Below are 23951 nucleotides of genomic sequence, written 5' to 3' on the forward strand. Positions count from 1 at the left end.
TGGTGGGGATATAAAGTGGTAGAATCACCTTCTTAAAAAGGTAAACATACACCAGTCATATCCAACCATTCTTTTCCAAAGAAAAGATAAGTTATATAGCAATAGGAGGAATTTTATATCAGTGTTCTTGGCTATTTTATTTGTAAAAGCCCCAAACTGGAAAAAAATCCAAATGTCTATCAATAGATGATAGACAAATTGTGGTATGTACATGTAATGAAATGCTACTCAGCAATAAAAATAGATGATAGATAAACTGATGTAGATGAATCTCAAATTATGCTGAATAAGAGAAGCCATAGAAAATACAATATATTATCCCATACACATAAAACTTGAGGAATACAAAGCAATCTATTAAGATAAGACATTTTGCTGGAGGAATGGGAAAGTGGGGGGCAAGAAAGAAGGGTGACAAAGGGCAAAATTATCTAGAGAATGAGAATATTTTTGGAAGTAAAGGATGTGTATATTATCTTGATTATAATGGTGATTTCATAATTTCATGTTAAAATTCATCAAATTGCACACTTTAAATACATGTAATTTATTGCATGTCAGTTTTACCTCAAAGCTATAAGAAATAATATATTCATCTTTTTTCACTTTCTAAGATACAAATAGTATTCTATAAATATTTTTCTCTACTTCATTTTTAAAAAATGTATTCCGGAAACCAGCTCTTAGCAGTATTTAAAATTATTTTCTTTCTTCTTTGGTTTATTCAAAAACTTTCATTGATGACGGTTGTTTCAGCCTTTTGTGACCATCTTGTATTGTTATAATTAATGCTTGAATAACATAGTTTTGTAAATACAAGTTTTAAACATTTGTTGTTGTATTCCCAGTATCTTTAGAAATTAGGGCTGGTGGACTATAGCTCAGCAGTAGAGCACTTGCCCAAGATACCCTCCCCAGCACTGAAAAAGTTAAAAAAAAAAGTGGGATTGTTGAGTTAATAGGTAAATATATAAGCAGTTTTGGGAGATGTTGCCAAATCTCATTCATAAGGGTTGTATCATTTTGTATACTTATTAGCAGTGTCTGAGAATTTATATTCCCCCACATTCTCTCACCTACTGAGTATGTTGTCAAACGTTTGGATCTTGCCAATGCAAGTGAGAAATGGTATCTTGGTGTGGTTTAATTTGTATTTTGTTCATTATGAGCTAAGCAGAGCATGTTTCCATATGTTATAGCTATTTGCATTTCTTTTCCTGAGATCTGTTTATTTCTTCAGCCCATTTTTGTATAGGTTTGCTGGCCATTTTATTTATAATGTTCTTTATATTTCAGGAACATGATTCTTTGGACAATAATATGTTGCAAATATTTTTTTTCAGTTTGTCATTGTCAAACTGCGTGTGTGTGTGTGTGTGTAGCAGGTTTAGATACAGCCAGGAAAGATTTTTTCAATGAGGCAGGTTTTGCCCACTCATAATACATAGAAAATTTCACTTAATATTTTCTAGTACTTGTTTATTTTCTATTTTTACATTCATGTTTCTTATCCATTTGTAGTTTATCTTTTGAATAAGTAGAGAAAAATCCAATTTTATAATTTTCCATGTGGTAACGCTACTTATTAGAAAGTCTATTTTCCCCAAACTAACTTTTATTGTACCCCAAATGTCCAGTTGGTTCTGTTTCTGGATTCTCTATTCTGTGCCACAATCTCTATGTATTCCTGGGCTTGGACGAGGGTACATGAATTAATTATATAGTCTGCCCTCCCTGTACCCTTCATTGCTCTTCTTTTTCAGTGCTTTCCTGCTTATTCTTGTTCTTTTGAATTGACTATATTCAACTTGACGACAGATTTTTAAAGATCCACAGATGTTCATTTCCTCCCCAAATTAAATGTCCCCAGTTTCTTCAATTTTTAGCACGTGCTTTTCGGGCTATTCATGATTCTGTTCTTTTCCACAAGTCATGCAACCCTAAAATGTGGCATCCAGAAATGAAGCCACCGGCGTGGGGTGATAATGACATGATTCCTTAGGGTTAGGCTTTTTTAAAAAGAGTGTCATCCACAATTGGAGAAAGTAACAGGACTAGAGTGAGCAGAGAAGGAAAGCCCAGTCCGAGCAGTAGTCCTTTAGAAGGGAGCAGGAGAAGCTTCTCCCCTTCTGTCTGCACTTTTGGGGGCAGGTAGGTACCTGGTGTCTCAACACGTTGACAAAAGGGTTTTGCTCTGGGAGGGGCTGGGAGGCCTGACTTTCTCCTTTTTCCTAGTCTCTGCCTATAATCCCCTTCTGCTAGTTTCCCTGGCTTCCTCCAGGGCCTTCTAAATCGCCGGTCCTCTCCCAGTTCCGGGGACAGGTGAGCCTCTTTCCTTCTGGAGTCCTTTCATTTGGACTCTTCCGCTTGGCTCTACTGGCGCTGTCCCCCGCCGGGCTCCGCAGTTGGTTCTTCCCGCTCCCTGCCACGCCCCTCAGCATCCTCTGTCTGCTCACTGCAGTCCACCCAGGGGCTTCCTCTGATGACTGGTTTTACATGCCTTGGGCAGAAAGCGCCTGTGGTGGAGGAAGGCAAAGTTCACTCCCAGTACCCGCCCCCTGCGCTGGGTCCTACTGAAGTAGGAAATGGTGAAAGAGAGAGTCCTGTGCTGTTCTGCAGGGAAGCGTCGCTTCCACTCAGCCGTCCCTACACCATGGACTCAGTACCTGCCACTGTGCCTTCTGTCACTGTTTCCCTGGGGGACCCAGAGCTCCTGGGACCCCTGTCGGGTGGCTGAGTTCTGGCGGAGTGGGTGCACTGACTGTCGTGGCAACAGAGAAATGGAGTGTGTCAGGCCCAAGGCAGGCAGGACGTGACTGTATGGTTAAGCGAGGCCGGTGAGAGTGTACTTGAGCTTTCCCCACTTGCACTTTTTTTTTTGACGGAATAGAGGTGACAACCTCATGGTATGTTCTGAAATGCAGCCAACAATCCAAACAGCTAATGTTACTACGGGTCTTTTCCCTAAGGAGACTGCTGGGGAATTGGGCCCAAGTGACAGTTATCTCATATTACATGTAGAGGGCGGTGAAAACAGGGAAGAGTTGGCAGGTGTTTACTGCACTGCCTTTGAGCAACCATTTAAAATTAGGCTCTGAATTTTATAGAAGGATGTTAAATTCAGAGAAGTTTATCTAAGCCAGTTTTCAAGAGTTGTCTGAAATTACATGTCACGTATCTGTATATAAGAGTGGAATGGAAGTAAGATTAAAAATCTTATACATATATCGTCATTGTTTTTATTTGTTGCCATAAAATTAATTAGTTCTTTCATATATTTAAGTTTTGTCTTAAATGAATATTTTATATTTTTTTTTTAAAGAGAGAGAGAGTGAGAGAGGGGGACAGAGAGAGAGAGAGAATTTTAACATTTATTTATTTTTTCTTAATTCTCGGCGGACACAACATCTTTGTTGGTATGTGGTGCTGCTGAGGATCGAACCCGGGCCGCACTCATGCTAGGCGAGTGCGCTACCGCTTGAGCCACATCCCAGCCCCTTAAATGAATATTTTAAATTATAAAAACCAGGTTATCTAAGAGAAAAAAATGATCCAGAGGGATTCTAGCCAGGTGTTAGACAATGTGATGATATAGGGCCAGTTACAAACTGGAAATGTATGCTCAATTTAAAGTATTTAGATTCGGGCTGGGGTTGTGGTTCAGTAGAGCGCTTGCCTAGCATACATGAGGCACTGGGTTCGATCCTCAGCACCATATAAAAACAAAACAATGTGTCCACCCTAAAACTAAAGATACATAAATAAATATTTTTTAAAAGTATTTAGATTCATTATACTTGAAAACACTGGAAGCGAACAAAAAATATGAGACTGCCAGTATCCTCTCTCTTGAAGAAGCTATTGGAAAATATTGAGGAGGTGGATTTCTGATGAGGAAGTTGGTTTAGAATTGCCATGATTCTTTGTGACTGTTTTGTTATAAATTTAAAGTTTCCCATTTTTTCTAATTTGTCTGTTTAAGCTGTTTACTACATTGCCTGATGATACTCAACCTGGGCCTGATTTTTATGGACTACCATGGAAGCCTGTAGTATTCGCTGTTTTCTTTGGGATTGTATCCTTTGTCATTTTCTCTTGGAGAACTGCTCTTGTGAGTAAATTAACTTACTTATACCTTAGCACATAAGCACAAGGATTATTTTATATAGTCACTGCCCCCCCCCTTTTTTCTTTTTCAATTGCTAAAACACAAAATAGTGGTTTAAGTCAAACTAACATTATAAAATAATTTAGTGTGGGTGCAGTTGGTAGAACTGGTAATTCTTACAGCCATCCTGACCAGTAGTTTCATATGTATCAGAAGTCTTAAAAGTGGGATAAAAGATGGGATAGGTTAGATAAATATCCTTTTATGTAGCATATATGTCTAGTAATCTATCTTAAAGAAATAACTATGCTTTGAAGATTTTGGTAATGTTTTTCAATGGAACGGTGTATTAGATTGAAGACTTAGCACAACATAATTCATTTAGGGGTTATTGTATGTTCGATTAGTGGAATAGTAGGCAGATTTATTTATTTCAAAGCTTTGAGGTACAGAAAATGCTCACAATTAAATGTGAAGTGGGAAAAAAAAGCAGAAACTAAGATTTAAATGTTGATGAACTGTATGTTAATATAAACATACAAACAGGGGGAAATGCTGCAAAGAAATACAGTAAAATGAGAAAAAGGAGATGATATAATTTTTCCAGTCTTTTATATAAATTTTTCCCAGATTTTATGATTTGATCATATGTACAGAAAATACCTTTTTATTTGGAAGTATAGATTATGTGTTGTCCAAAAATCCATTAAATGTTTTGTTCATTAAGGGTTTTTTTTTTCCTGAGCAGAATTAGTCTATCTCTATGTATGTGTGTACATATATGTATAAGTGTGTGTGTGTGTGTGTGTGTGTGTGTGTGTGTGTATATATGTGTGTGTGTGTGTGTGTGTGTATATATATATATACTTATACATACTTATGTTTGTACTGTAGGTCATTCTGTTTCATAGTTATTTAACATAATTGGAAGAAAATTATTTTAGGTAAATGGACTTTGCATATGAAAAGCCTAACAGTTAAAGAGGCCAAAAACATTGGATACAAATCTTTTCAAATCTGAGTGTTCTTTTTCTGATTTCTTAATTATTTCAGACATATCATTGTTAAGATAAGTTTCCTCTCCTTGTACAATTGAGTGTAAAATCTCTTAGAAAGTATTCCCTTCTTAAATAGAAGAATTGTTTGCCTGGATTCCTGTGAGGAATTTTCTAATCTCATTGAACTTTTTCTCAGCTAAAAGTAAAAAAGAAATAGAAGGATAAAGAGAAGAGAAAAACATGAAAACATTTTATATTTCTCTCTCTTGTTTCTTTCATTTCAAGAATGCTGGTACCTGTTTCTCTTTTCACTAGGTTATGTGGGATGTGGTTCCTAGCTTGTTGCTCCTCAGTTTCAGCATTTGACTTTAAAACTTTAGTCTCCCTACCTTAGATGACTGCTTTTATGCTACTTCCCATTTTTCTCTGTTGTCATTTTGAGTAAAAGGTTAGCAAGGCTATGACATTAAAGAAATGTTCATTTTTTTATGTGTTGGAGTTTTCTGAATGCAATTTCCTGTTACGAAGATCCCCTGGATGATCCGTGGACACATCTGAATATCCCATCACCATTTATAACATTTGAAAGGACAAGTAATATGCTAAGTTACAAAGAAATTTAGTGATGTTTTAAAAAATTTTCTGCTTAGGTTTTATTATCAGGTAGTTTATTGCTGTTTTTTGGAAACGATTGTTTTTGTCCGTTCCAGAATATGTTAATTGTCATTTCTCTTATTGCTTGTGCATTTTCTTCAAGCAGTCTTTCCTTTCAGATTTCTTGCTATATATTTAGTGGTTTGCAGAAATAAGATGATGTAGCCTCTTAGTTTCTAAATTCAGCCAATAGCCAAATTTAAATTGGAGTTCTAAGATGTTTTCTGGTGAGTGAAAGTGGCATATCTTAGTACAAAGATTATGCATTTAATATTGTTTCCTCAGATTTCTTTTGAATAGTCATTGTTTCTAGACTTTATCCTGGTTATTTAGAATTGTCAAGTAAATGATTTTGAGTATACACACACATACACACATCTTTGCTGTGAAATAAGGTACATATCTTAGTGTTTTTATGTCAGAGGCTATTTATGAAATATCACTACCAATTAAATTTAAAAGGCTTGCTAACCTTTACTTATTTTTAATCCTATAAATTATTATCCTGAACCAGAATGTTATTAAATTCTCACTTGGTTATGATTCTGACTGTTGTTTTAGGAATGCTGTTTCTATTGAGCAGATGTTTGACATCAAATTTAATCTTTTTTCTCTCTTCTAGGTAAAAGATAGAGTATATCAAGGTAAATTTTTAGGTTTCTTAAACTTGTAATAACCCCTTTGTATTGGTGTTTGATGTGTGTTTTATGTATGTTAGAAGTAGATACAGTGACTTTTAATGTCTATTATCTTTTTTACCTCCTGAAAATTTTACTATTCCTAGGTTGCTAGCATGGATAATAGAGTAGATGATGATGGTTCCAACTCTGAGATAGGAGATAAAGAGGAGGAACAAATTGTGGATAGGGAGATGATGATAAGTTTTAATTTGGGGCAGATTAACTTTGAATATTGATGTAATGCAGATGTATTACATTTGAAGAGTATTTCTATGTTAATGATTTAATCATGCATTAAGTAATTGAGTAGATAATTTGAAGAATGGTAATGTGAATCAGTATGTTTTCATTTCTGTTTTTCTTTGCAAAGAATTAAATGATTCCATTTTCGGAAAAGAAAGTGTTTTGAGAAGGGGGGAATATCAAGCTACAACACTTTACTGTATTTCCCATCTGTGAAATAAGCTTAAATTGAAATATCATTTTGGATGGGAGGGGTTCCTGGGATTGAACTCTGGGGCACTCTACTGAGCCACATCGCCAACCCCCTATATTTAGAGACCAAGTCTCACTTAGTTGCTTAGTGTCTCGCTCTTGCTGAGGCTGGCTTTGAACTTGGAATCCTTCTAGCTCAGCCTCCTGAGCCACTGGGATTACAGGTGTGCACCACTGCACCCAGCAAAATATCATTGTTCTTATATTTTTCTTAAATTCTAATAATTTTTATACTCTTATTGCTAATAAGCATAGATTGCTTTTTAAAAGCATAATAGTTATGCTAAGAAGTATTTCCTCATAGTACCATATAACATGTCTTTGCTTTTAGTAGATTGAGTAATTGAATTTCATTTAGTGATTGTAATAATCTTGTGTATTTCCCCCTTCTAGTCAATGAACAGCAAATTTCCAAAAAGGTGAACAATTTCATGAAAGAAAATGAAGAACTAATGCAGAAATTGTCAAATTATGAACAGAAGGTATAATTATTTTTTTGTTTCTTTCTCCCTTGGTTCTAGCTTGAATCATTCCTACCTGTTTTAATTTAAAATCATATTTTAAAATTTTTGTTTCATTATTTCCTACAAATCATCCAAATTCTAAACAGTCATATGTATTAAGTACTGCTTTCTTCTGGAAAGGGTCACTTGTCTGGAAGTAACTTGTATGGTAGCACTATAATTTGTGTATCTTAATTCTGAATGCTTTATTTACATAGATGAAGGAATCAAAGAAACAGGTCCAAGAGACCATGAAACAAAATATGATTCTTTCTGATGAAGCAACTAATTATAAGGTAAAAATCCCTTCTTTGGGGGGAATTACATTCTAAACTCAAAAGTAAATGTAATGAGTGAGTAATCTTGACACCTTTTTTTTCCAGGATAAAATGAAGCTTCTTGAAAAAGCTAAAGAACTTCTGGATGAGGGAGCTAAAAGTCTTCATGTTATGTTAGAATCTGAGAGAGAACAGAAAGCTAAGAATCAGGACGTGGTAAGAGTTTTGCTGCTAAGTATTACTGCAATTTGGCTTTTGAAATATTTTGTAAAATTGGTTAAGTTGAACTTAGTCCAGCTGTTAACTAAAGTAAGATTAGGAGTCAAGGAAGTTGAACCCACTTCTGCCCATTTTGTGGAACTTTTAAGTACTGATACAACAACTTAAAAAATTTTTACTTACATATTTCATTTTCAATTTCTATAAGTTTCTGTAATTACATAAAAGTTGCAAAAGATGGTAGAGAGTGTGTTCTGAAATATCCTACCCCAAGTAAGCTTGATCACCTAGCTGAGGTAGTATTTATCAGATTTCTCCACTGTAAAAATTCTTTCCAATCCTTTTCATATTGTATTCTTTGGAAGTTACCATGCATAGCCCACAGTTAAAGTATGAAGAGTTACAAGCTCAGGATGCAGCTCATGGTGGAGCACTTGCCTAGCATGCATGAGGCCCAGGATTCAATCCCAGGCATTGCAAACAAAGATTGCAGATTTATGTCCACTTCCTTAAGGAGCAAGTATCTTTATAATTTTTTTGGAATTCTTCTGTATGTGAGATTAGTCTATTCTTCCTCAAATTTTATCATTTTTTACTTCAGATAAGAAAATTTTAAAAATGATCTTGGGAAATTTTTTTCTCTATCACTAGAAAAAAAATTACTAATTTGAACTGGTTTACTTGAAACAGTAATTAATTAGTTAATTTTCTATGCTTTAAAACATTTTATTTACTTATTGCATTATGATTTTCTATACTTTGAACTTTTTTTCTGGTTATCTCATAAACAGTAAGGTTGTGGATGCCATGAAATATTTATGACTTCATTTTCCCTCATCTCTTTCAGTTCTTGATTTTTTGCTTAGTCCAAAGCTGTATCCCCTGCATTTACCTGAAATGTAATGGGATGGCTTGACAAAAAATTTGTTGTGTTTATCTTTTTTAGTATATATATGTATGTGTACGTACACACCCACACACACACACACACACACACACACACACACACACACACACACACATATATATATCAGTATTTCTACTGAAATCCTAATGCATATTTTGTGTTCTGTTTTCACCTGGCAGATAATGGAAAATAAGAAATCTATAGAGAAGCTTAAAGATGTCATTTCAGTAAATACTTCTGAACTTTCAGAGGTAAAGCTGCCAACTATTGCTAACGGATATTAATACTACATCTTAGTTTTGTTGCGGACCAAAAATTTGAGGTGTGCTAAAATGTGCAAAAAATGAGAACTATATGATGTCTTGTTTGGGAAAGTATAACTTTGTTTCTTCTTTGGAATTAATTCACTAACTGTAGTGTTTTTCATTAGCTTCAAATTCTCCTTACTGAAGCTAAGCTTCGTGAAGAGAAGGGGAAGTTGAAATGCTGTCAGCTTCAGAAAGAAAATACCATGCTTAAGAAGGAGAAAGAGCAGGTAAAGAAAATTTGATGTCATACATAATGTAAACTAGAGAAGTGAATATCATTATCTTGTATCTTTCTTGGATCTGTTTCTGAGGTAAGGAATTTTCATGTAGTACCTTTTCTAGATATGCAAAGTTTAAACAATGCTCCCCAAATTGAGTGCATATATATGGTCTCCATCTGTTTTGGATTTTTGGATTATTGCTTTCCTTATCAAATGTCAATCAGTTATTAACTTGCATAGCCTCAAAGAAACTTTTTAAACCAGAAAATTAAGTATTTTATGATCCTCTTTTGAATAGTTACTGATTCACCGGCCAAGGGAAGATTACATGATAAGGAATCTAAATTTAGGAGACAGTCATATGTGCCCAGCCATTCCTGCTGGAGATAAATTATTTGAATTGGCAGCAATTTTCTGGGAAATGCAATAAACAGGGTCAACTTCCTGATAGCTCTGATGTTCTTACTGCAGCTGTGAGAGTTGGGGCCACTCTGCCCTCTTCCTTAACCAAGGTCTCAACCCCCTCGATTGAGGCAGGCCACCGAGGAGTATGGCTCTCTATTTCTTTGTCTAAGTCTTGTAGTCCTGATATATCCAGTGCAGAAACCCCTCCCTAACCCATAGGAATTCATGTGTTTTGACTTTTCAGTTGCAGCAGGAAGTAAAAGACTGGAGTACATCACACGCTGAGCTCAGTGAACAAATGAAATCATTTGAGAAGACCCAGAAAGATTTACAAGTAGCTCTTAGTCAAAAAGATGATACTATTAATGTAAGTTTATACTCCAAATACATGTTTCATCTCATGAATTCTCCTGAAATCTTCTGAATTAAAATCGAGAGTCTTCCAACCTTTTGCTTCTTTTCTAGGCTTTGACTAATCACATCAAACAGTTGAATCTGTTTCAATGTGAATCTGAATCTGAGGATCAAAGTCGAGATGAGTCAGATGAATTAACCAATGGAGAGTTAGCAGGTAAGATCAGTCTCAGTGAGGTTGAATCCTTTTTTGCTTTCCTGTCTTTAATTAAGTATACAGATGCCACTTTTCAGCTGGCTTAATTTCTTCTTAAGCTTCAGGGTTGTAGACACATATCACTGGATCTATAGATATGTCTGTTGCATTGGCAGAGGTGGGTTGTTGGGGTATAATGTAGCAATAGGCATGTGAAGAACACTGACTTTTTCTATCCTATTGAAAACTAGTAAGTACACTGCAGCTACAATAGTCATATCCTATACCTCTAAGTATTGAACATTGTACAGTAAGAGAAATTTATTTCTTAACTTATGCAGATGATACTTGATTTTGATACTCATCATCTCTATGGCTCTGTGGTTTTAAGTCCACAGTCAGTCTTAAGAGTCCGGAGGTAGTTGGAACCATAAACTAAGGCTGTGAGAACAGAGGCTAGAGACTATCAGAAAGCTAGAGAGGGAGTGTAACAGTGTTTACTGATGAGGAAAATATTTCCAGATGTTTTCTCCCAAGTTGGATATTGCTTACATAGCAAGTATTTCAAACCACACCTGGTAGTAGATTCAGGGAGAAAATAGAGGATTGAATCTTTCTAAACAAGACACTTATTGCCCAGGTGAAGATAGATCTGAGAGAGTAGAAAAGCTTTTATCTTACAAGAATAGCATAGATAACATTTTAGTTGTGCAAACTAGAAATTCACTTTTTTTTTTAAGACAGACACAGTACTTTTATTTATTTTTATGCTGAGGATCAAACTCAGTGCCTCACACATGCTAGGTGAGCACTCTACCACTGAGCCACAACCCCAGTCTGAAATTCACCTCTCTCTTTTTTTTTTAAAATCTAAGCTTGCAATTCTCTTAAAAGTCATTAGTCTAATCAGTATAATTATTTAATTGATTTTTTTCTTCCAGTGTTTGAACACAATCATTCTTTAGTTTAGGGAAGTTAGGAGAATATAGAGTTAAAAGTAAGGAAAGAAAAAGCTAAAGTCTTTTGTTTTTTAGGTGATCGGAACGAGAAGATCAAAGATCAAATTAAGCAGATGATGGATGTCTCTCAGGTATAGTTCTTTGTAAGAGTCCCATAGTACCTGTGAATTCTTCCTGTGCCTCACTTTTAAGAATACCTCTCTTTTCTGCAATTTTTAGACAAAAACTACAATATCAGTAGTTGAAGAGGATCTAAAACTTTTACAACTTAAGCTAAGAGCCTCGATGTCCACAAAATGTAATCTAGAAGGTGGGTTCTTCTTGAGAAGAAATTGCCATGTTGGAAAGACTTAAAAATTTATTGAAAAGATAAAGAATGGCTTCTTGCTTTCATGCTTCTTACTTTTCTTGGCACTACTCCCTCAAACAAGTTCTTAAGTCCTTGTACACATATAGAGATAAGCTGTTTTATCCTTTACAGACCAAATAAAGAAATTAGAAAGTGACTGCAATTCACTACGGTCTTCTAAAGTTGGACTGGAAGAGGAATGCAAAACTCTTAGGCAGAAAGTGGAGATTTTAAATGAACTCTACCAGCAAAATGAGATGGCACTAAAAAAGTAAGATTTCCATTGTTTGTTATTGTTATGATTGTGTGAACTAACAGATAATTTTATCTAGTAGAGATTTGTCTTTTTTCCTTTGTTTTGTTTCCTATAAGTTGCATTTTTCTTTCCATCATCAGTCTTAAGAGTCCTGAGGTAGTTGGAACCATAAACTAAGGCTGTGAGGACATCGTAATCGATTGTCAAATTCATATGAAGGCAAGAAGTGGTAAACTGGTATTAACAGTCACTGATGTGGAAATACCTTTCAAAGATCTAGACCCTTTCTATGATCCCACTATTTATTTTAATTTCCTTTCATTGTGATCAGTTATGTAATTCTAATATTTTGAACTTGTATCTCTAACTCTGGACCTTTAAAAATACTGAGTGTTTTGGAATGACATGTTTTAGTAGAATAAAAACTTCAAAAAGGAATAATATTTACTAATTGATGGTACAAGTTTTGGACTTGAGTATCTCAGATGTTCACACTAAAAATTGAACTGTGGCAAGGATTTTAGGAGTTACGATTACAGAAGTACTTGTTTGTAGTATATATTTATATATTAATCTTCTCAGTGTGGAGCTAGTTATTTTTTGGAAGTTCATTTGAAGTTTTTAATCCACAAAATACTTGAATTCTCTAAAAATAGTTTTTTTGTGTGTCAGATTTTATTTGTTTGCACCTGATTTATTAACAAGATATATATATATATATATATATATATATATATATATATATATATATCTTGTTAAAGCAAAGACAGACCTTCTTATAGACCTAACTATTTTTAGGTATTTTGACTTCTGTTGCCTAATTAATGCATTAAATATTGAAACCTTTCCATTAACTTTTCTAAAATTCTGTGATCTCCAAGCGACCTTTTTAGAATCTCAAATTTTTGTTCAGGCCAGTTCTAAATGCCTGGCCTGTTTCAAAGAAACATTTCTCATTTTATCACTTTTTTTTTTTCAAAAGAACACTTGTTTTCTCTGTCCCTACTAGTAATATGAATGACCTAAATGGCAATTAATTTTCTTTGTAATGCAGTTAAATTGTAGCACTATTTTCCTCAACTCCTCCAAAATTCATTCAGTCATCATCTGTGGTTTGTACTCTTTTTTTTCTCATCCCCAGGTACTATGTTAGTTCATGCCTGTGTCATCTTTTCTGTTTCTAACCTAGGTCATCTTTCTTCATTCTCCATTATTTATATTTTTATATAATTTATTTCAAATTCTTAGTAATTTTCTCTATAGCCGCTTGAGTGGACTTTCTAAAATATAAGTCTGTCCATGTCAATATGTGCCTGTGGTTTATGAAGAATTTGCTTTCTATTTGATGACCTGTTCTTTTTTTCTTCCTTGTATCTTTTTAATAGTTTAAATATTTTTAATTATTTTCCTCATCACCTGTATAAGCTTGATGTAATCATAAATTATAATGGAATTATAATTATATAATTATAATTATAATTTTATTCATCTTCTCATAATTTAAAGGCCTTGGTATATATTCTGGATTTAATAAAAACCTGACATAGATTAATAGGTTTATTACTTGTTTTTATGGGCTTTAAGTAGCTCCTGAATCAGATAACTGTTGTGGCATCGTATGTTAGTACTTCATATACTGTGAACTCCACAAGATATTCATTCAGTTTATACACATATTTAAAGTTTCTGTAGTTCTGCATTCTACACTGTTGGTTTCTTATTTGAAATTATTTTCATTCTATTTGAACATTGTCCTTTAATGATAGATTTGATTAGTGTATCAAAGTAGTACAAGGATAAACAGAGAATAGTATTTTATCCACTAAATATTGCTACCTTTATAATCTGTATTAGGTTGACATGAACTTCATGATTAGAGTTAAAACCAGTTTCCATTTTTAAAGGATCTTTCTTTTGGCTACTGAATTTTGACTGTTACTTAGTTTTAGCAATTTGAAAATATCCAATTAATTACCATCTGTTTTAATTTTTTTTCTTTAAGGAGTCCATTATCATTGTTGTTTGGTCTTATCTCCCTCCCCTAATTCCTGTAGTCATTTCTCTCTTTTTTTAACAGTTGTATTGGGAAGTGCCTAGGTGTAGTTTTCCCCACCCCACCCACTTTTTCCTCTTGCAGTTATGTTGCTTGGGACCATTAAACATTTCTTGAATTTTCGAGTCTTTTTCTAAATGTTGATTTTACCTCATTCTCTCTTCTGATTATAATAATGCATATTAGAATTTGATTTCCCCTGCCTCCTATATTCTGGATTTACTTCTTCTGGATATTTTCTTCTGACCTGTCTTAAAAGCGGTAGGATTTATTTTACTTCCCAAATCTGTTGTTAAAATCATTCATTGAGTTTAGGATTTTAAAAAGTTCAGGGTTTAAAATATTATTTTAGTTGTAGATGGACATAATATTTTATTTTATTTTTTATAGGATTTTTTTAAGAGAGAGAGAAAGATAATTTTAATATTTATTTTTTAGTTTTTGGCGGACACAACATCTTTGTTTGTATGTGGTGCTGAGGATTGAACCCGGGCTGCACACATGCCAGACGAGCGCCTTACTGCTTGAGCCACATCCCCAGCCCGACACAATATTTTATTTATTTTATGTGGTGTTGAGGACTGATCCCAGTGCCCCACACATGTGGGGCACGTACTTCACCACTGAGCCACAACCCCAGTCCTATTTCAGTACTACAGCTCAAACCCAGGACCTTGAGCCATGTGCTCTACTATTGAGCTACCTCCCCAGACTCCTTGCTCTTTCTCATAAGGGACTAGTGTCTTACTGCTTTCCAAGCTATCTTTAATCTCATCATTCTGCCTCTGCCTCCAAGTATCTTCGACTGTATGTAGGTTACCACACCCAACTATTTCTTGGTTTTATAGTTTCTAATCCTTTGACAAAATTCATAATCTTTTTTTTCCTCTTTTGTGGTGCTGGGGTTTGAACTCAGAGCCTTGTGCATGCAAGGCAGCACTCTACCAACTAAACTATATTCCCAGACCTGAAATTCATAATCTTGACTTTACTTTTTTGACTATATAAAGCACAGTGATTTTAAAACATGTGCGGTTAACCCCATTAGGTGGTTTCCTTTTCTGTGGGATTTTTCTCACAGAATTTTGTCTTATGGAGTGTCTGGTCAGTTTTGATTGGCTAACATTGTTGTGATAATTATACATGAAATTTGAGGACTAAGATGAAGTTATCTTCTTATAGAAAAGTGTTGAGGTTACTTGAGTAAGATTGTCACTTCAAACTTAGTCAGCAATTAAGATAATTCAAAAATGACTTGTCTTTCCAATGTTTCAGTATTGTTCCTTTTGGATTTTTTGCCTGTTCATCACTTAAGTGTGCAGTACTTTCTAATCTAAACTCAAAGGCTAGGGCTTTTATTAAGGGTCCCTTTATTTGTAGCCCCAAACACTTCTTTTTTCCTCTAAGCCCAGGAATTTGATGAAGGCTTAGTTCAGACTCATTATATCTTTGTGTTATCTTCAATATGTGGGTAAACCTAGGAGAAAAGTACCTTAAAGTGCCAGCTTTACTTGTAATTCTGAGATTCCTTTTTCTAATGGATCTTGGCCACATACATATATCTTCACTACCTTTTTAGCTTGTATCCTTTCAAACACAATTTTATATTCTTATAAAGATGTTTTGATTGTTCTTAGTGCTCTCAGACTAACTCTTTGGTAATTGGAAACAAAATTCTCTCTGTCCTTCAAGATTCAGTTTTCTCCATATTCCTTCTTAAGCCAGTGGGGAAAATTATTATATTCATTTATACCTGAAACAGTGAGCTCTTTTATTCTTTAGCATCTTACAAGGTAACTAGTATATTATAGCCACTCATAAAATACTTGCTAAAGAATTAAATGAGAAGCTATATAAGAATATATAATCCCCTTTTTCTATTTGGTATCAATAATCCTTTTTTACTATAGTTTTTCTGATTTATGGAAAATTAAGTTTCAAGTTAATTATCTTTTGAATTGGAACTATGGTTAAAGTAGTACAAGGATAGCAGAAAATAGTATTTTTAAAATCATTAAATGTGGCTACCTTTGTCTCAGTAGATGAACATCTTGAGTTTCATGATCAGAGTTAAAACTTGTCAGTAGATAATACTCTGATCGTGGGTCAGTTTGGCTTCTTTTTCTGGTTGACAGACATTATCAAAACTCAGATTTGTCTTTTTGCTTAATTGCAATTCTTTTGAAATATATATCTAAAGTGTGAAAAATGTTCTGTGGCTAATTGCATAGCTAAAAGACATATTCTAGAAGATTTTTTCTTTGTGACTATATCTTTATTATGGTACCAGTCTTGGATTGAGAAAAGAGTTCCTCCATGACAAAGATATACTTAGTGTCCTACCCATGGCAGAAACGAGAAAAGAATTATCCCTTGCTTTATCCTAATATGTTTAATTATGTTAGGTTTATCAGTCCTGACCTTCCACATTGAAGTAAAGTGAGTTTTTATTATCTTACACACAGGAGACTTGCCCTTGGGGCACATGTTGTTTTCACATTTATTTTATTTACTGGTAAATAGAGAATTAAGAGGAAAAATTAGAAAATGTAAGTGATTTGCCAGAGTTTGATTTACAAAATTGCAGGTTTGAATTCTTATTTTATGTGCCTAAGCATTTTATAGAATTGTGGGAAGTGATATTCACAGAGAGAAACTTTTGATTTGATAACTGGCTTTATTTTAGGAAAGTGAGCCAAGAAGAATATGAGAGACTAGAAAAAGAGCAGCGGCTGTCAGCTGCAGATGAAAAGGTGGTTTCTGCTGTACAGGAAGTTAAAAATTACAAGTGAGTTTAGTTTCTAAAGGAGGGTGTCAATGTCTAATAAACTAGTGGTGGCTTTCTTTTTTAATCTTTTTTTACATTATGTAGATAGAAGAAAATAGCATGGAAGTATAAATAACGAGAGGATATGAATACATTCAATTCACACAGGAGAAAAAATAAATTTCAACTTTACAAATGAAAAATGTTAACAAAAATTTACTTATACCCAATGGGCAAGACCATAGGGAACTTGGTCAATGCAAACAGTTCTGGGGGTTTTGCATGTTGTAGTAATTCTTTAAGAAATCAGTTTGCTGTGTGATGTATCAAGACCCACAAAAGTGTGGCATTTGATAGACCTTGGAAATCTTTTATGGATATAATTTGAAAAAAAGAAAAAAAGTTTTAAGGAGGAAGATATTTCTAGCAGAATTACTTGAGAACACACTGATGAACAGTTAAGGAAATTATAATTTATCATTCAGAATCTCTAGCAATTAAATGATAAAGAAGTTATTAGTATTGGGTCTTTATTTTATTTTATTTATTTATTTATTTATTTATTTATTTATTTATTTATTTATTTTTGGTGCTTTACTACTAAGCTACATCCTTAGACCTTTTTTTTTTTTTTTTTTACTTTGAGACAGGGTCTCAGTTGCATAGGTTCCCACTTAATTGCTGAGACTGACCTCGAACTTGTGATCCTCCTGCCTCAGCTTCCCAATCATTGGGATTACTGGCATGTGGCATTGCACCTGGCCTGTAGTATTAGTTTTGATCACACTGGATTCATATAACTATAGAAATGTTTTTCTTATGTATGATAAAGTCTTTAAAAGTATAGCTGATGGAATAAAGGGAAAATGGTCAGAAATGTTTCAAATGTTATTCAATTGTTGTAATTCTTAGGCGGAGAATTGAAGAGATGGAAGAAGCATTACAGAAAACCAAGCACTCGTTTACAAACCAGGTAGTAATTAATACTGTCCTGTAGTTGCAGAATTTCTTGATATCTAATACAGACAATTATAGGCTATTATAATGAGTCCCTAAAAACATATTTTTTAATGTATTGTCTTTTTCAGATTGCTATGCATGAGAAGAAAGCTCATGATAATTGGGTAAGATTTTTTCCCCCTTTTCTTTATTTTGTGCATAGCCTACTGCAACTGAATTTGAATATTTTCTCTTTAATAGCTCAAAGCTCATTCTGCAGAAAGAGCTATAGCTGAAGAGAAAAGGGAAGTTGCTAATTTGAGACAGAAGTATGTGATTTTGGTATCTTCCTATATGTTTTATAGTGTTTTAAGGTTATGCTAGATATTATCTATGAAGGAATAGATTGCTGTTTCATAATTCAGTCCATTCTTTCTCAATATTCAAGACTATTGGAAATGACCCAAAAGATCGCAGTGCGTCAAGATGAACCCGGGATTGTAAAACCTATGCTGGGAAGACCAGATTTACAAAATCCTCCTCAGAGAGGTAGGGGGCACTTTGTAAAAGGAGCTATTTTATTTCTTGGTGCAGAATGTATGTAAATTACTTTTTATTTCTGTGTGTAATGGTTATGAAATAATCTGAATGATTTGCTAAAGCAGGAGGTGAGGGTTGGTGTCAGGGAGAAGGCTGCCTTAAAGTAGTAACACGGCATTGTTTTCTTTAGGTCCACTGATCCATAATGGCTCTTTTGGTCCATCCCCCATGAATGGTGGAGAATGTTCCCCTCCACTGACAGCAGAGCCAGCTGGGAGACCTCCTTCTGCTACTCTTAATCAAAAAGATATGCCTAGAAACGGATTTGGTGAGCATTCACATGTTGCTTTATAGTAAACTGCTTCAAGGTTTTTTTTTTCCCCTTTTGAATATTCTAATGAAAACATTGAATTTGGGCCTGTACAATATATAGAAGATAATTTCTTACTTTATCTTAGTGAATGTTTTCTGGAAAATCTGTTCTAGAATAGAAAACATTTTTTTTTTTCCTGGAGGTCCCTGTATTGTTTTTTTCTTTTAAATTTTACACTGCGAAGTGTAAACCTTTATCTTTAAATTAAATCTCTATGGTGTTCCTTTCCCAAATATTATAAAAGCCTTAAACTTTATGTAGCATACATATTATTTCCAACATGAAATACTGAATCTTATTTCAAATTCTAAATAGGACTGTAGTCTTGGTAAGATTGGAAGTCAGGTTATACAGACTAAAGAAAAGCCAGCCTACACATACTTTAAGTCTATAGCTTAAAGTTTAGGACCAGTACTTATTAATCTCCTGTTCTATCAACCCAAGGCAGTTCTTTATTTTACTTAAGTCTCTTCATAAATTGTGATTTACGTATTGGGCAACCCATTTAAAAAATATTTTTAATTGTAGATGGACATGATATCTTTATTTATTTTTTAAATGTGTGCTGAGAATCAAACCCAGTGCCTCACACATGCTAGGCAAACACTCTACAACTGAGCTATGACACCAACCCCTGGGCAACCCATTTTTCATGTTGCTTTCTAGTTATTGTTGAATCCTGACCTGTCCACCAGTGGTTTATTTCTTCTGAAAAATACATACAAGGGCTCTGATCTTTCTTTCCCAAGGTCAATGGATGGACCTTTACCTCGTACTGGTCTTCTGAGGCATCTAGGAAACCCGTTGCCTCTGGTAAAGGGACCAAGTAATTTCAAAGAATCTGTAATTGTGGATGGAGGATTTTTATTCTTTTCATGTTAGAATAGTCTGAATCCATTCTTTGATCTCTAACAGACTCAGGATGTGGTCCAGCTCACATGAACAGCAGCTCCAGAAGTTCTTCTCCAGCTAAGGTGACGAATGAGGGCAAGGTAAGTTCTGTAGTTACTGTGAATCATGTGGTCATGCAGGAACATGTAGCTTTCCTACAGTACTTGCTCTTTGCTTTATCCTTCTTTGTGTTCTATTTGTACTATCCCATTTGTTTTTTAAAAAGCAAACTGTTCCCCAAGAACCTGAGACCCCCTCAGTCTCCACCCTTACTTCTTTGACTGAGCATCCAGTTGGAGTAAGTACTTAGAGGTTGAGAACTGAATTGGGTTTTATTCTGTGCATTTATGGGAAGGATATTCAGAGCTTGACACTGATCTTGTTTGCTTTAAACTGCATGCAATATTGAGCTTACTTTTCTCTTTAACTTGGGAATGTTGCTTAAGTGTGTACAACTATAATGAACTACAGAATGTGAAAAGTTATCACTCTAACTTTATATGGTGTTTTGTGTTGAATGTTCTAAGGCAAAGTAAATTCATTATAAATTATATAATTCATCATTTTTATTTTTGTTTGGAAGAATGTTATTTAAGAATTCCTGCATTTGTGCAAACCCTATTTTGAGTGATTTGAATTAGATTGGTATCAGATTTTCTGTGAAACAATGATCATCTGAAATGACTTCTTGAGCCAGTCCCAAGAAATGGTCTCATTTGTTCACATAAGTGTATTCTCTTGTAACTGTGTTGCTATTATATCTGGTAGGTCTTCTGCAGCTCTATAATAAAATAAATTTTTAATTGTTTAGTTTCAAACCCACTACTCATAGGAAATGATAAATCAATATCTCAAATGGTGTACAGTAAATGAAAGTAAATATTAAAGGCTTGTCTTCCTAATTTGTGTATATAGCACTGTGATGGAAAATACTTCTCAAGTTCCAGTGTATATATATTCCTGGAATATACATCTCTGGAGAAATCTAAGGGCAGCTTAGATAAGACCCCAAACCCCTTTGTAGTAGAAGATTTAAAAGAGAGCAAAGACCCATTGTTAGAGAGGAATAGAGGTGGGAAAAGCATGGCTTGGAGGCAAACCTGGGATTGAGTTCTTTAATATGCAGTGTGGCCTTCAACAAATTATGATATCCCATTTGCTTTTGTTCCCTCTTATTTAAAACAAGACAGTCTACTTAAAGATCTCAGAGGTTGAATAATATATGAAAGACTTACTGAAGATATAGTAGAATAGTAGCTATTATTACATGAGTAGAGAATGGATTTTTCATTTTATTCTGTTCATTCTTAATATGGAAGTAATGAGCTATTGTGATGAAAGGGAAGTGATGGGGATGGGGGGACTCCCTTTGAAATAGATTGTAGTGAATACAGCATGACATACTGGTCAGAAATCACCTCTGTTAATAACCCCTGCCAGTCCTCTTGCCTTTCCCTTTCCTGTGCAGATATAATCAGTAACAAACTGCTCCCTCTTGTGGCATCCTTCCAACTTCTGTAAGCTGTCAGTGGGAATACACAGGAGGGGTGGGTAGAGTTTTGTTGCACTGATGGTGTTCTCTGGACAGGTTTTGGGTTTTAGCTTTTATAGGTATTGGTACTTTGTCTTAATACATAGGAATTTTAAAACTTTTAACTGCTTTCAAATCTTAAATTGCAGGTTCATATGGCTATGAAAGGGCCCCCTCCTTTCTCAGGGGTACCCTTCATGGGACCCCCGATGGGACGGCCTCCACCACCTCCCATTTGGTATGGACCGCCACTTCAGCTCGGTGGGCCTTTTGGGCCTCGGCCAATTCCTCCACCATTTGGTATGATGATCTGAAAAGTAGTGATTGACTTATAAATCACATTCATCTTCCACTTCTATTGCTTGCTAAAACAGTTGGTTGCTATCTCAGGTCTTAACAATGAAAGGATAAAGCTGAGTACATTTTAACTTTTCCTCCAGTTTTCTGGGACATATGGGACACTACATAATCTTATACTGAGATAGGCAATAGCTATCTCTCATAGACAAGGATAAGGGGCTATATATAGAAAAGCCAGAAATATTACTTCTGCAGATGTTTGTTGAAAATCTGTTGATATGCACTGCAATAGATGGAAAGGTGGATGAGACGCATGCCATAACTTAAAATTTTGTCACAGATATGAAAATCCTATAACATAAAGTTTGTAATCACCCATAATGGAAGCATAAGCAGTAGGTTATAGAATATAGAAAAGGAAAAGTCAAACCCTCCTTACCTTGAAAAAAGTCAGAGGGAAGTGTTAAAGAGGATTTAACAGTGACCTAATAAATGTTCCTGGTTTAATTAGGTGGCTGTGGAAGGCCTTTTCCAGGAGGGCATGCGTGCACCTTGATTCTGATGGCATGTGTAAAGTCCATGCTGAAATACTTCATGAATTTTTAATGGATACAGTAATAGATAGTGAGATTTCCTTTTATCAAAATTTCTTTGATGTAGTAAAGTTCTTATTTCATAATCTATCATCTTGTCATGGTAATACTTCCAAATATAAATGGAGCTCTTGTGAGATAGAAATAATTCTGCAATTATATAGTAGGGAAAGAAAAAAGACAAGCCTGGAGCTAGGTAGAGCCATGTTAAATCCTTAATATGTTGCTTCATGGCTGGTTGGTCTAAGGCTATAACCTAAACTTGTTCCATCTCAGTTTGCCTCATCTGGCAAGTCAGGATGTTCACCAGCTGATGTTCTAGGCTTGGGAGAAATTAAAGACTATATTAACATACTTGAAATCACCCTAGTTCAGAAATTTCTGGTATTTACATAACTTCCTTTTTATTTTCCAGGTCCTGGTATGCGTCCACCAATAGGCTTCAGAGAATATGCACCAGGTGTTACACCTGGAAAATGGGATTTGCCTTTTGACCCTCGTGATTTTTTTCCAGGACCTGCACCAGCACCATTTAGACCTTTAGGCTCATTTGGCCCAAGAGAGTACTTCATTCCTGGTGCCCCATTACCACCTCCAACTCATGGTCCCCAAGACTATGGGCAACCACCTGCTGCAAAAGACTTAATGCCTTCAGGCTTTAAAGATGAAACTCCACCTAATTCTCAAGAGTAGTGAGGGCTGTTCACAGGCCTTAAAAACAGGGCCCATAAAATTAACCTCTGACACTTAGAGTTAAAGGATTATTGGCTTCAAAATATAAAAGTTTATTTTAAATGGTTTATGTTTTCAGAATGAAGCTGCCTTGGCGCAGTATACATTTTGAGCCAAAATATTTTCCCCCTAAATATCCCCCACTTAAGCTAGAGTATCCTTCCAATTTAAAAATGTGCAATAAGGAATACCTTTGTTTTAGTTAATGTAGCATATACAATTGCTAAATGATTTAGAATGTCATAATTATGTACATTTCCTGTGGAAATGCTTTAAGAACATGTATTTCCATTATCCTATTATTAGTGTATTCCAGTTGATAACAGAGAAATGGTGTTTTATAAGCTTGATTTTTTTTCTCTTTCAATATCTGGTCGCAGAGACTGTTGGGCTAAAAATGTTTACTCAAAGATCATAAACATCATTTTCCTTCTTGCTGAAGTTCTTTGTTGTAATAGTTCATAAAAATTGTTTATTAATATTTCCCAAGTGTCTGTTGATTCATTGGATCGTCATGAGATTTTGTGCCATTGGGGAAGCATGTAAACGCACTCTCAGAACTGAAGATAGTGACTTGGCAGCATATTCCCTGTTGCTCACTGTTAAGGAGGCTGGACCTTGGTCAACTGTGGACTTCTACAGAGGATTTCTTTTACTTGTGAGAAGTCTTGTGGCTCTATTTTTGTAGCACATTCATGTACTTTTTTCTAACCACTGTCCATGTGAGAATGCTTTTCTGAGAATGAGTTTACATTTGTAGCAAGAGCTACTGCTTTTGCCATTATTGCATTGTAACAGTAAAATATAAGGTGGTATGTTGTGTCTATAAAAAATAAGGAAATTTCTTTTTAAAAATGTACACAACACACTCTTCTCTTTCCCATACCTTCCCACTGATTTTCAAGGAATATGATAAAAAAATTAGAAAAGTATAATCCTCTAAGAATGAATGAAACTCTAAGGCTTATAATGTCTTTACTCAGCAACTACGGGCTGAATTAAATTCTTTTTTTTTTTTTGATAGATACTCAAACATATTTTATTTAAAAAACAATTAAAGCAAGTCCTGGATCTGTAACTACTGTCTTTAAAACAATGTTTCTAAGAACTAGCTCTCCAGAACTGTAATTTTAATTACGGCAATTTTAACAGTACATTTTAAGAGGTTTAAGATTTAAATAAAATTATAAAAGCCTGATACTTTTGTTTACTGCTAGACCATATTCTTCCATTCTTTTAAATTCTAGAAAGTAATAGGATTGTTGAAACCTAGAACATAACATATCATTGTTTTTTTATGTCCCCTAAGTATTCTCAAAATAGGGGCAAAAGCTTCAGTGTG

The 23951-nt window shown here is 34.6% G+C and overlaps 1 protein-coding gene across 6 annotated transcripts in view; it reads left to right on the forward strand.

Moving 5' to 3' along the window:
* LOC144374372 (transport and Golgi organization protein 1 homolog) overlaps positions 1 to 23093 on the forward strand; it is a 41052-nt gene extending 17959 nt beyond the window's left edge. For 3 of the 6 annotated variants that reach the window (XM_078037221.1, XM_078037225.1, XM_078037226.1), the window contains 21 exons: positions 3983 to 4111; positions 6383 to 6404; positions 7329 to 7417; positions 7657 to 7734; positions 7822 to 7932; positions 9022 to 9093; positions 9273 to 9377; positions 10021 to 10143; positions 10242 to 10347; positions 11361 to 11416; positions 11505 to 11595; positions 11767 to 11905; positions 16630 to 16731; positions 17623 to 17683; positions 17799 to 17834; positions 17911 to 17978; positions 18098 to 18198; positions 18380 to 18517; positions 19478 to 19554; positions 21134 to 21284; positions 22293 to 23093. In XM_078037221.1, coding sequence (XP_077893347.1) covers positions 3983 to 4111; positions 6383 to 6404; positions 7329 to 7417; positions 7657 to 7734; positions 7822 to 7932; positions 9022 to 9093; positions 9273 to 9377; positions 10021 to 10143; positions 10242 to 10347; positions 11361 to 11416; positions 11505 to 11595; positions 11767 to 11905; positions 16630 to 16731; positions 17623 to 17683; positions 17799 to 17834; positions 17911 to 17978; positions 18098 to 18198; positions 18380 to 18517; positions 19478 to 19554; positions 21134 to 21284; positions 22293 to 22570 — 2133 coding nt within the window. In that variant the 3' untranslated portion in view covers positions 22571 to 23093. The remainder of the gene's footprint in view (positions 1 to 3982; positions 4112 to 6382; positions 6405 to 7328; positions 7418 to 7656; positions 7735 to 7821; positions 7933 to 9021; positions 9094 to 9272; positions 9378 to 10020; positions 10144 to 10241; positions 10348 to 11360; positions 11417 to 11504; positions 11596 to 11766; positions 11906 to 16629; positions 16732 to 17622; positions 17684 to 17798; positions 17835 to 17910; positions 17979 to 18097; positions 18199 to 18379; positions 18518 to 19477; positions 19555 to 21133; positions 21285 to 22292) is intronic. The other 3 variants (XM_078037224.1, XM_078037222.1, XM_078037223.1) reach the window with 3 other exon arrangements.
* The last annotated feature ends 858 nt before the right edge of the window (positions 23094 to 23951 follow it).

This window comes from Ictidomys tridecemlineatus, unplaced genomic scaffold (assembly GCF_052094955.1).
Source record: "Ictidomys tridecemlineatus isolate mIctTri1 unplaced genomic scaffold, mIctTri1.hap1 Scaffold_665, whole genome shotgun sequence".
Lineage (NCBI taxonomy): Eukaryota > Metazoa > Chordata > Mammalia > Rodentia > Sciuridae > Ictidomys > Ictidomys tridecemlineatus.